General features: G+C 46.2%; 1 protein-coding gene across 9 annotated transcripts; it reads right to left on the bottom strand.

Moving 5' to 3' along the window:
• Positions 1–3: 3 nt before the first annotated feature.
• On the bottom strand, positions 4–7,885 carry LOC131573158 (extracellular matrix organizing protein FRAS1-like). 9 transcript variants are annotated; one of them, XM_058826877.1, is made up of 9 exons: positions 3,851–4,844; positions 2,697–2,847; positions 2,289–2,396; positions 1,963–2,122; positions 1,517–1,633; positions 1,297–1,423; positions 758–963; positions 295–441; positions 4–129 (listed from the first exon to the last, which is right to left on the bottom strand). In XM_058826877.1, the coding sequence occupies exons 1-6, from the start codon at positions 3,899–3,901 to the stop codon at positions 1,339–1,341; spliced, it is 672 nt and encodes a 223-aa protein (XP_058682860.1). In that variant the 5' UTR covers positions 3,902–4,844; the 3' UTR covers positions 4–129; positions 295–441; positions 758–963; positions 1,297–1,338. The 9 variants fall into 9 exon arrangements, with proteins under 9 accessions (XP_058682860.1, XP_058682824.1, XP_058682843.1 ...); XM_058826841.1 differs by adding an exon at positions 7,712–7,885 and having other exon boundaries at positions 37–441; positions 3,851–4,065; XM_058826860.1 differs by adding an exon at positions 7,705–7,885 and having other exon boundaries at positions 37–441; positions 3,851–4,065.
• Positions 7,886–12,869: the final 4,984 nt, after the last annotated feature.

Raw genomic sequence — 12,869 nt, forward strand, 5'->3', positions numbered from 1 at the left:
CCACCTCGGGTGTTCAAGGGGAGCTCCTCGGGAGCACGGACCACCCCGTGAGGTGTCCTGCCTTTGCGATGGCATTAATTCCTTCAGGAACACGAATAATGTGTTTTTAAAGAGCTTTCTCATGAGTGCCTCAGGGAAAAAAAAAAATGAAATTACGGGACTAACATCCTAATCTTCATTTCTTGTATCAGAGGTGAATTCTGAAGGCCCAGAGTCTACAATTCACCAAGTGTTTGGGAGGTCCTGGACAGAGAAGTCCATTTTGGGCTACCAAAAGCACTGGGTACTACATACCTTGTAGAGAGCGTCCACCTTGAGAGTAAATCCATCAGCTCCGGGCATGCTGCTCACCGAGTGGAACTCGGACAGCTGGGAAGCAAAGCGGGCGTCAAAAGGCACATCGGGGAAATACTTATCCCTCACTTCTGGCTGGTTTTGGTCCTGGAAAGTCAGAGAAGTGGCGTGAGGGATGCTGTCTGCTTTCCCAAGGGAGGCTGGAAGCCAGAGCCCCACCAAACACCTGTGTCAGGGATCTAGTCCGAATGCCCCATCTCCACACCTACACGTGGGCACCGATTCAGGAACACACTCCAAGGGTGGGGAAAAACTGATCTGGTGTTCACAGCTTGCAGCAGCAGCAGCAGCAGCAGCAGCAGCACAAAACATCCCCCACGGGCTCCCTTATCCCTTTGCAGCCACCACCTGCGGGTTGCCAGAGCAAATCCCAAACGGGAAGAAGCAGGAGCAGAGCACTCACCAGGAGGAGGAATCGGTGTTTCAGGTACTTGTTGGGCTGGATGCAGCCGTACCGGGGCCCCTCGTTGTAGACGGTACCCGTGGGGTCGAGGAAGGGCACGTAGCCATCCCTGCCTGTGCACAGGTTGACCTTCTCCAGCTGCAGCTTGTAAGCAGCGTTGAGGTTTTGTTCCGGGTGCCAGAGCACGTGCCCGTACAGGATCTGCCCTGGGGAGGTCGGGACAAAGAGGGGCAGGTGAAATTTCCCAAGCAGGAAAACGCTGCTAGAGCCAAGTGTCCGTGTTCAGAAGGGTTTGGGTTGTTTGGGAAGGGCTCGGTGGGTGCGAGTGACAAAACGCGGTGCCAGAGCACGCTGCTCTTTCACAGGGCTGTAAGATATCAATGATTGCTGTAGAAGAGGCAAAGCTACCTGTGGGTTTTGCCCTTTCCTCTCCAGGGAATGGAAGCTGTGAAAGCAGAAACGCTGGGCACAAGCAGAAGAGGAGAGGTAAATCCTACCCTTGGAAAAAGCCCCCCTTGTAATCCATTTCTGCCAGAGACCTTTCCGATTTGGTGGGGTCCATTAGAAAAACCTTCTCGTCGTTACAGATCTGAAACTCTTGCGTTCTGGGAGTAAACAACTGGAACTGGGCGGCTTGTCTGCTGGAAGGTGATCAGGATCAAAAACCTGCAATTGGGACAAGGAAGGAAACAAAGGGGAGATGAGGTCTGGACAGGTGTGCACCCCAAAGGGGCCGAGCCTGCCCTCCTGCCCTCTTACCGCTCGGGAGCGTGAGCCGTGCAGGGCAGGGGCTTGGCTCCAGGCTCTGCCCACGGCTGCGTGGGCTGCACCGTGCAGGGGATCAGGAACATGGTGTATTCTCCAGAGTAATCCTTCCTGGGAACAGACAGGAGACCCTGCAGCCACCAAGCAGAGCTCAAAGCTCTTCACCCAGGGCAGCACCTCTCCCTTGCCCCAGCAATGTCATCCGGCAGTCCCCGAGGGCCAAGTGTGACTCTGGGATCAGTCTATCCACAGGCTTCACCGCTGGAAAAATTCCTTTCCAAGAGGCTGAGCTGATTTTTCTCTCAGTACAGCAGTGCTCCAGCTCTAACCAAGCTCCTGAGCATTCCGTGCTATTGCTGGCGTGGCTGCTGGAGGGGTGCCAGGGAGAACGTGGTGCTGTGGGGGAAGCTGCTGGAGGGGACTGCACCCCCAGCCCTCACCTGTTGTAGGAGCTGGTTGCTCTCCAGAGCTGGTAGGGAGAATCAAAAGTCTGAGCACTCCACAGCAGCTGCAGGTCAAATTCGATGCCTCCCAGGTGCTCTGGAGTTCTCAAAGAGGACCTGACATCTGGCAGGCTGTGGTGCTCCGTGACAAACAGCGCTGGGGGAGGACAAGGAGGTGACGGGAGGCAGAGCGTGGAGAGGCCCCACCTCGCAGGGCCAGAGGGGCTCCCGGCAGGGACAGGGACTCGTTCCGCTGCCTGTGCCGTCAGAGCAGAGCTCTGTGTGACCCTGCTCTGTGTCCCTGCCAGGATCACTGCCCTCACCTCTGAACTTGGCCTGCGTCCTGAACTCGCTGACCAGCCGTCCGTCCTGGCGGATGTAGATGGGGATTATCTGCAGGCGGGCCGAGAGCACGCTGTCCGTCTGGATCCCTGCAAGGACAGCGCCACTGGGAGCCCACACAGCACCTTCGCTCTCCTCTGCTGGGCTCTGCCAGCCCCAGAAGCGTTTGGGACACCTCCACAAGGCAGGGTTCAGTTGGGATCACCCTCCAGTGAGCCAGCTGCACGCTCCCTCTGCCAGCCATCGGCTGCCTAAGCCCCCCGCAAGCACAGAGGAAGGCAATATTCCGAGTTCCCCGTTCCCTCAGGACTCTGGGGGCACTGCAGGAACTAAGGGGAAAACATGAAGGAAGCACTTCTTCCATAGCCCTTGGAGTGCCTCAGGCTCACCTGTCCTCCAGAGAACGGTGTCGTAGAAGAAGGAGAACTCCATCTCGGTGCGGTGCTCCAGGGAAGCCCAGCCCCTCGGTGCCGTCACACAGATGTAGGACACGGAGAGAGGGACGTGGACTGTCAGGAAGGACTGGGCAGAGTCCCTTACCTGGCAATAAAACCCCGAAAAGGGGGTTATGCACCTTCCAGTGAAGTCAGAGGTGACTCTGGACGTTCTTTACGTGCAGGCACCTCAGACAAACCTGCATTGTAATCCAGGGGCAGCGCTAAGGCTCCCTGGGACCACCGGACAAAGGAACTCTGGGCACAATTTCACCTCAAAAGCCCCCTGATTTCCAAGGCTGTGAATTAAAAATGAGCAATTCTGCTTGCTCAGGCCTCCCAGAGCTCTCCATTTATTATCTGCAGAGTGCAGCTGTACTTTGTACGCCCTGGAGAATTCGGGGAGATGTTCCAGCCTGGCTGGGGCCAGGCTCCACATGCTCCACTGGGCACTTTCTCCGGCCAAGCGGCTCCTCTGGGTTTGTGCAAACAATTGGAGCTATAAAAGGAAACTTCATGAACAAGTTCCAGGCTGGCAGGAATTAAGAGAGATGATGCTGGTCCAAGCAATGTGGGCTGGGAATTTAATGGAAGAGCTTGGGGGAGACGGAGTGGTCTGCAGATGGATAATGCAGCCAGGAGAGGACAGTGAGATACCCCAAACAGGGAAAGCCATTCGTTTCTAGAGGAACATTTTTGGCTTTTGGTCTCTTAATTACGGAATGAGCTAAAATATCCCATGTTGTGGAGCATGGACTGAGCTGCCTCTGCTCTGTCCTCTGCTCATTTCTATTGGCCGAGAACACAGCCAAAATTATAAAAGAGAGCCCAGCTGAGAACGTTTTGTATTTCCAGTATGGCCCTACATTAAAAAAACCCGGTATTTTCCTGGCACTCTGAAGATTTAGAGAATAAAATAAATGGAAAACGAATGAAATGGAAAATAAATGAAAGAAATGCACACAGCGCTGTTTTCTTCCAGGTTAGAGGGGGGGAAAAGCCACGCTCCACCTGTGCAGGGCAGAGCAGCAGCTCCACGCAACGCAGAGCTGTGCCTGAGAACTGAGAGAGATCTGGGATACCTGGAGAGCTCTGGATGGGCCTCTCACCTGGAAGTCAGCGGTGACAGAGCCCCCACAGACATCAATTAACTCGGTCATGTCGTAATAAGCGTCGAAGGTCCAGATGCAGCTCTTGAGGCTGAGGTGCTGGTACAGCTGGATGCTCTTGGGCTCCCTCACCGCGGGCTCCAGCTGCTAGGGGCGGTCGTAGCCCGGGCCCAGCACGAAGCTGTCCTGGGTCACCTCGTCCAGGAACCCTGCCTCTGAGAGAGAGAAGTCAGGACACTGATCCCTCCCCATTTGAAACAGCCCCAGGCCAAGAATGGACGCCTTGCTTCACTCTTGAATCAACGGGAGCTCCTCTCCCTTCATTATCCTGGAGGTCAAACTGGACATACTCAGGTCTTCACAGGGGAAAATCTAACGGGAATGGCATCCTAAAAAACCAAACCTAGGGACCTGCTGATTCAAGGCTGAAGTGAACCTTTAAGAAATGAGGAACAGGTTGAGTATGGAATTATCAGAGCGCAGCACAACTTGCTGCCTGTTGGGGAGGGTGAAACAGGGAAACCTTATGAATGTGATGGTTTGGCAGAAGATTCTGAAAAAAGAAGGCTAGAATCGAAGTAGAAACGAAAGCCTGCTTTGAGTCATAAGATACAGAGTACTGGTTACTATATGACCAAAGAACAATAGCCTAGCCAGCTAAAGGAGAATCCTGCTGATAAAACAATGTCCTTCTGCTGACAGAAAGCCCAAAGGTCAAGAAGCAAGGGAAGAACTGGTAAAGCTTGTAGAACCTCAAATGCAACACTGTATGTAAAATCTTTAGTGGGTGTATCTCGTGGTGATTGGTTACTGGGAATTAGAATATTCACTATAGAAAAAGATAGATTGGATTGTAACAAGAACTTCGCTCTCTTAGCTTTTCTATCTTAAACCTCTCTTAACCTCTCTCTTAGCTTTTCTCTCTTACCTCTTAACCTCTCTCGTACCTCTCGGCTCTTCTCTCGTACCCCTTTACTCCTCTCTCAGCTCCCCTCTCCCCCTCTCTTACCTCTTCCACTCTTTCCCTCTCTTACTCTTACCCTCTTGGGTTTTCCCCTCTTACCCCTCTCTTGTCTCCCCCCTCTTATCCCTCCCTGGTTTCCCCCGCTCTCCCTCTGTTGCTCTTACTCCCTCCTTCCCCTTTTCCATCCTCTCCTCTCCTGCTCTCCCCGTTCTCTCCCTCCTCCCCCGGACCACGTGGACGCCGAGGCTGGTGGCGGACACAGCTCTCCCCTCTCTTTACCCATATAATAAACTGCACATACCTGAACAGCTTGACCCTGGAGAATTCTCCCACCGCGAGCGAGCGTTTTACACAGCAATATCTAAGCAATGATTTCTAAACATTTATCCAAGCTTAAACAGCTTATTCCTAATTATCACCACCTTTATAACCAGCACTCGACTGCCCCTGCAATACACAGGCACAGGGAGGACACTGCAGTTATTGACACAACAGAACAAGTAACACACCAAATGAAACACCCAGCGCTACACCTCACTTCTGGAAACAAAACCTGGGCGCACACTCTAGTGTGCAAAACCCCTGTAAGAATAAAACCTGCTTTAAATATCTTAGGCATCGAGCCACACACACGCCTATGAAATTCAGCGCAGCAGTGACAAAAAAGGGAATTATTTCCTTAACCTGCGAATAATCACCTCTAAGATTCTGTGATGCAGTTGCCACTGCACACAGCCACAAGCGGCCTTTTTATTAACAGGCAAAAGAACAAAGGCAATCCCAATTTCTCCCTTCTTGTCTGCAAAGAAACAGAGAAGGGAGAGATGCTTCTCAGAGGAGCATGGTAAAAAGACACGTGGTGTAGAATATGGAACAGCTGATGGTTCAGCATCTCTTCCACTGCAAGATCTAGGGGATAGCTGATGATACCCTGGAGGCAGGAGTAGGAATATAAAGGAGCTCAAGGCTATCTGCTCTTAGGTTTTAGCACTGTGACCTTTACCTTAACTTACATTTAAGTGTTTCTTACAGTGTAAATCCCTTTTGTTTTGATTTTAACAGAGTACAAGAATTCAGTGAAGTAACAGTGGCATACAGCCTTTAATTTCCCCTGGTCTTCTCACCCAGCAATGAGGTCTCACAACAACAATACAACAATAAATAGTTATAGAAGGTAACTCACTGTACTGAAGAGTTCTTCAGAAGGATGGGAGCCACAATTGAGGCAGATCCTTGGACAGACAAGCCAGAGGTGTTTAGGCCTTGTGCTTCCTTGTTACCCCAGAACCAGCCCCTAAAAGGAAACACAAAGTTCACACGCTTGTATTTGAAATGAACACCATATAAAGAACAAAACATCCTAAAAAAGCTACATATCATACAAATAATCCAGCTAGCTTCTTTATGCTGCTTTTCTGTGGAGCAACAACTTTACAGAAGTAGATCTTGCTCTATCAATACAATGTTTTATTATTGATGGGCTTGTTAAAATCAGAGTGAACTCCAAGCACCCAGATATTCACAGCAGGCAAACATCTCTCTGAATACAACTGAAAAGGCCAGAAGGGCTGCTCCATGTTACCTGTAATAGCCATGTTTGTCTCTGGAGTACATCAGGTGATCAATGCATGGCCTTTCATCTATTTTTTTTTCCCCCCTGTGTTCCTCCTTTCCATCCTTCTGCGTAGCCTTGTAGCAGATAAATCTGTTCAATAAAGGGCCCACCTGACTCTGAGCAGAAGGCAAAGCAGAGGATTTGTCAGCATGAAAACCCACACTGCAAAGATGAACGGGCATCATCAGTGGCAGTTAAAAATCTGCTAGAAATGCTAATATACTAATATACACTACCCTCTTCCCTGATTTCCATATAAAAAAGGAAAGGAAGTTGTGTGTGAGCCAGAAAAGCTAAAAGGCTCGGGCAATGTGCTCACCTGCCATCCCACACAGCTGGGTGTGACTTAATGCACCAAACACCAGGGAATCGTTGCCAGCTGGGCGATGGACACCACGAAGCACACAGGTTTTCAGTGCTGGCAGCAGCTGCAACGGGAGGATTGCCTCTGAGAAACTTACCAAAACAATGAAAATAAAAAAAAAAAAAAATTAACATCTATTTCCACAACATGTGTTTAAATTTATATACTATATTCATTTATATATAACACACAATGTATAAAGTATCAAAATATATTATTTTAACATGTATACATATATTATTATATATTAAATATATTATATACATTTTAATTATATATATATTTATTATATATATAATACATCTATTAAATAAATATAATGTAGATATATAGATTAAACATAAACCTGTTTGTATATATTTGCATTACTTCTATTTCTTTACTTTTCTGGTTGCACATATCTCTATATCTTGATATATTTAATATACATTTCTATGTTTTTATTTTTGTAGTATTTATTTAAAAGCCCCAAAGCAAACCTAATAAAAACCAAACAGTCCCTTTATCTTAAACGGTATTTAAAAATCTTTTAATATATATTTTTTATCATATTTATATACCTTGTTGATATACATAACACATAACATATCCTAAAATATATCATATTACCATCTATACGTACAGAAATCATATTATAGATTATAAATCAATATATAGGTATATATTTCTATTACTTATTTTTACTTATTTTTATGCCTACATATATATATATATATATTTCTCTATACCTTTACATATTCATTCTTGAAATATTTTATTTATTTTTTTCTTATTTATTTAAAAACCCTGCCTCTAACTAAATAAAAACCAAGCAGCCCGTTTATCTTCAATATTTTTTAGTATCTATTTTGATCATCATTATACTTCCAGGTATATACTGGGTGGATAAAGTCCCCCCGACCCGCCCGCACCTCTCACCGTTCCGGCACACAGAGCATCCCCTCCTCGGGCCGCTCTGGACCCAGCGCCGGGGAGCGACCGTTGGGAGCCGAAGCCATCGGGGGGTTCCTCCATTTCCCCGGGCCGGGGGGAGAGCACGGAGCGAGAGGAGCGGCGGGAAGGTACGGGTCGCCGCGAGGGCCAAACCCAAAAACGCGGCCGCGGCAAGGACCCCGTCAGAGAGAGGCGTCCGCACCGCTGCCTGTCGGCGCCCGGCTGGCTCGCGTCCGGCCCCGGCGCCGCTGAGCGTACAGCCCGTGTCGGCACGGCCGGAAAAGCCGCGGAAAATTGCGCCGGAGCGGCGTCGGCGTCGGGGTGTTTGTCAGGCAGTCGAGTAAAACACCCACCGCCCGGGGTCCTTGCATTTTCCCGCCTTTTCGGCCGCCATGCTTGGAAGGTCAAAGCCAGCCGCGACTCGGCAGCCATCTTGTGAGGGGCGTGACGTCACTTCCGCCCTTCCTCGCCGCCATCTTTGTTGTGGCTGAAGCCACTTCCGGCCGAGCGGCCATCTTTGTTGTGGCACGATCGAGGCCCCCGCTGCTCTCAGCGCGTCTGTCTAGCTTACTTGCCTGAACGAAAAACCCGACGAAGCCGGCCGACTCCGAGCACTCCGCCCGATTTTCCGCCGCCTTTCCCGGGGCGAGGACGGTGGCGGCGGGGCTCAGCGGCTCCGGAGCTGGGCGGCGGCTGCGCCTGCGGCGGCAGGCATTGGAGTCGACGCCTCTGCCGGGGTCCTACCGGCCGGCCGCAAACTTCAGTGTGGCAATCAGCCCGACCCGGCTCCTGCGGGGGGGTCCCGGCTCGACACGGCACGCCTCGGTTCGGCTCCGCTCGGTTCGGCTCGGCTCGGCTCGGCTCGGCTCGGTTCGGTTCCGCTCGGCTCGGCTCGGCTCGGCTCGGTTCGGCTCGGCTCGGCTCGGCTCGGCTCGGTTCGGCTCGGCTCGGCTCGGCTCGGCTCCGCTCGGCTCGGCCCCGCCCGCGCCGGGGCACAGCTGCAGTACCGCTCTGTGGCCACAAGGTGGCAGCACTGCCGCAGAGCTCAGCCCGGGGCTGGGCGGGGGTCGCCCCCCCACGTGCAAAGAAGCCCGGCAAGAAAGAACGTGTGCAACCCCCTTCCAAAAACCCTTCTCCAAGGAACGCCCCAAAAAAACCCCCATCGGAACTTAGCAAGCCCTGCCTCTAACCAAATAAAAAGCAAAAAGGCCCTTCATTTAAATATTTTTAATATCTATTTCTGTCATATTGAACTTCTTTATTTATACAAATAGATATAATACATAACAGATATTAAAATATATTCTATTAGCATAATAGATATTAAATAGATATTAAAATTTATTATATAAATATCTATCCATATAGTTTTCATACTGAATATTAATCTACTTGTCTAGATTAAATTACTTGTATTTATTTCTTTTTTATGGCTATATATATTAATATATATATATGTACCACCCTATATTCATTTTTGGAGTATAGATGTGTATACTTTCCTTTCTATATTATTTATTCAAAAGCCCTGCTTGTAACAAAATAAAAAATAAAAAGACCCTTGATTTAAATAGTTTTAATATCTATTTCTATGATATTGATCTTCTATATTTATACACATGGATATAATACATAACAGATATTAAAACATATTATATTAGCATCTATCCATATAGTTTGCATACTGAATATTAATATCCTTGTCTAGATTTGGATTACATGTATTTATTTCTTTTTTATGGCTATATTTATATATGTATATGTATATGTATATATATACATATATATATCTCCCTCTATTTATTTCTTTAGTATAGATGTGTATATTTTCATTTCTATATTATTCATTTAAATGCCATGCCTCTAGCCAAATAATAAACAAAAAGTCCCTTGATTTAAATATTTTTAATATCCATTTCTATCATACTGATTTCTTTATTTATACATATAGATACAATGCATAACATGTATTAAAATACATTACCATCTATCCGTATATTTTTCATATTGAATATTAAACTGCTTTTCTAGATTTAGATAACTTGTATTTATTTCTTTCTTATGGCTATGTATATATCTATATCTATCTATCTATCTATCTATCTATCTATCTATCTATCTATCTATCTATCTATCTGTCTCCCTATATACATTTCTTTATTATAGATGTGTATATTTTCATTTCTATATTATTCATTTAAATGCCATGCCTCTAACCAAATAATAAACAAAAGGTCCCTTCCTTAAAATATTTTTAATATTTACTTCTATCTTACTGATCTTCTATATTTATAGACATAGATATGTTGCATAACAGATATTAAAATTTATTATATTAGCATCTATTCATATAGTTTTGATACTGAATATTAATCTACTTGTCTTGATATGTATTACTTGTATTTATTTCTTTTTTATCTCTCTCTTTCTCTCTATATATATCTACCTAGCTCCCCTATATTTATTTTTCAGGTATGTATTTCTCTTTCTAATGTTCTGCTTTTTGAAATTTGCATTTCTTTCTCTTTGAAACTCTACCCATTCATTCAGCTGAGAGGTCAGAATGACAAAAATATAAAGCCCTGGTGAACCCCGAGTGCAGAACGCGCTCGTCACTATGGAACTTAGGCACAGAAATTTGTCTCGGTGCATTTTAGTACCTCATGGATGCACAGATGTGTTTTATACACTCACTTTTTACAGGGAAGTAAGAGGTGGAAAAACAAAAGCCACTTTCTTAACCCTAAGCCGTTCCTGACATAACAAAACCCTAAAGACGGCGTGCACAGAGAGGGGGTTTCTTTCCAAGGGAATTTAGAGAGATCCATTCCTGTTCCTTGCCAATGCCTACCGTAAAAAGCAGAACAGCTCCACAGGTTTTTGGATTCTGCATCCAGCCCTCGCAGGGAATTTCCTGGCAGCTCGGGGTCCCCTCTGGGCAAGGGTACCCGGCACGAGCCCTCCCCATTCCCCGCTCACCTTGCTCCTCCAGCGCAGCGCCTGCCTCCCTCTGCCGGGGACCTCGGCGTGCCCCAAGGGACACGGGAGCCCCCCAGTGCCCACCCCGTCCCCCTCAGCCTTTGCTCCTCACCCCCAAAGAAGGCACAGAACAACTCCAACTGCCCTGGACAGCAGCACCCTGCTTTATTGGAAGCCCTTCTAGGACTAGACCCCCTCCCAAAAAGGAGCTCTGCTGCAACAAGAAAAGGGGGGCAGGTGCCAGAAATACCTTCCTGGAATTTTGACCCCTGACCTTTTGACCCCAGACCCATGACCTCCTTACCCCCTGACCCCGACCTTTGACCCTGACCTTTGACATGTGACCTCATGACCTTTGAGCCCTGACCTTAGACCTTTGAAACCCTGACCTTTTACATTTGACCCCTGACCTTTCACCTTGAACCCCTGTGACCTTTGACTCTGTGAGCTTTGGCCCCAAGAGCTTTGACCTTTGACCCGTGACCTTCAACCTTTGACCTGTGACATTCGACCTTGTGACCTTTGACCTCGTGACCGGTGGCCCTTTGATCCCGTGACCTTTGATCCTTGACCCTGTGACATTTGACCTCGTGACCTTTGAATCATGACCTTTGACGTTTGACCCCGTGACCTTTGACCTTTGACACATGACCTTTAATCTTTGCCCCTGTGACCTTTGCCCCACAACCTTTTGACATCATGACCTTTGATCTTTGACCTTTGGCCCTGTGACCTTTGGCCCGGTGACCTTAGACCCCATGATTTTAGACCCTGTGATCTTTGACCTTTGACCCTGTGACCTTTGATCCCATGGCCTTTGGCCTTTGACCTCTGTGACCTTTGACCCCTGACCTTTGATCCATGACCCCCCTGACCTTTGACCCACTGACCTTATTCATAACCCTGACCCCTGAAATGGTGGTGGTTGTGTTCTTCTGGTTCAGATATGGTGGTGTGAATTCATTTTTAGTTAACTATGGTGGTGCATGTGTACGTCTGGTTTGACATGGGGGTCTGCAGACGCATTTTGGGTTGAATATGGTGATGTGCATTTATTTGTGGTTAAAAATGATTGTGCTCATGCATTTCTGGTCAAATGTGGCGCTGTGCATTTGTGTGGTTTTCGGATGCTGCGCCACGCGCGTTTTGGCGGGCACGTGTGGTGTGGCTTTTTCGGATGGTTGTGTGGGTTGGTTAGTGGATGGTAGAAAAGTTTTGAATGGGGTTTTTTAAGACAGTAAATTTAAGTGTTTTTTTGTTTGGTTTAATTGGTTTGGGAAAAGATTTTTTTGGAGGAAAATTGAAAAAAAATGTTTATTTAATGAGTAAAGTATTTATAAGTATAAACAAATGAATAATAATAAATAATAAAATTTGTTGTTGTTTGAAGAGATGGTCAATTTAGAGAGTTCTTGTTGGGAAGTGTAGTTTTGTTTGTTTAGTTATATATTAGTTTTTCTGGTGTGGGAAAGTGTTGAGGCCCAGACCCCCGAGGGCTGGATGTGTGAGTTTTTGGTGTTCGGGTTTTTAGTTTAGAGTACATTTGAATAGATTTAAGAGAAAGGAAAAATATATATAGTTTGGAGAATTTTTTTGGTTTAGTTTGTTGAAACTTAATTCAAAATAAGGGAGACTTTTGTTTTGTTGTAGATAATATCGTTTGGAGAAGGATGTGGGGGAATGAGTGTTGTTTTTGAAAATAACTTGTGTGGGGTGTTCTGTTTCTTCTGGAAATTAGTTATATATACACAGATAAGAGTAGTGATATTTAGTAAAAAGTGATGTTTATATGTATTTTTTATTTAATGATTAGATTTTTTTGAGGCATATATTTTTTGAGATATATATTGTGTTATTTTTTTGTATTATTTATTATGTGTCATTTGGTTTTTGAGTAAAGACAATTTTATGGAATTTTTTCAATTTAAAGTGGAATTGATTTTAATTGCTTTTTCAAATACATTTTGATATTTGTTACTGGGATTTTGGTTTTGTTAATGATATGTCAGGGTTTAGATTGGGTAGGGTTAGTTTGCTTGGTGGAGGTCGGGGTGTTAATGAATTAGGTGGCTTTTGCTAGATGTTTTTTAATATTTGAAAGATTTTTTATTTAATGTTTTTAAGATGGTTTTTAATATTTTATTGTATTTTTTTATTTGTACTT

Source organism: Poecile atricapillus, chromosome 1 (genome assembly GCF_030490865.1).
Source record: "Poecile atricapillus isolate bPoeAtr1 chromosome 1, bPoeAtr1.hap1, whole genome shotgun sequence".
Classification (NCBI taxonomy): domain Eukaryota; kingdom Metazoa; phylum Chordata; class Aves; order Passeriformes; family Paridae; genus Poecile; species Poecile atricapillus.

Excerpts from the sequence above, each read along its gene's own strand:
- LOC131573158 (XM_058826877.1), bottom strand. The coding sequence starts at position 3,901 with ATGACCGAGTTAATTGATGTCTGTGGGGGCTCTGTCACCGCTGACTTC. Across the intron at positions 2,397-2,696 it reads CACCGTTCTCTGGAGGACAG|GGATCCAGACGGACAGCGTG; the intron begins GTGAGCCTGAGG and ends CTGTCCTTGCAG. Across the intron at positions 2,123-2,288 it reads GACGCAGGCCAAGTTCAGAG|CGCTGTTTGTCACGGAGCAC; the intron begins GTGAGGGCAGTG and ends GTCCTCCCCCAG.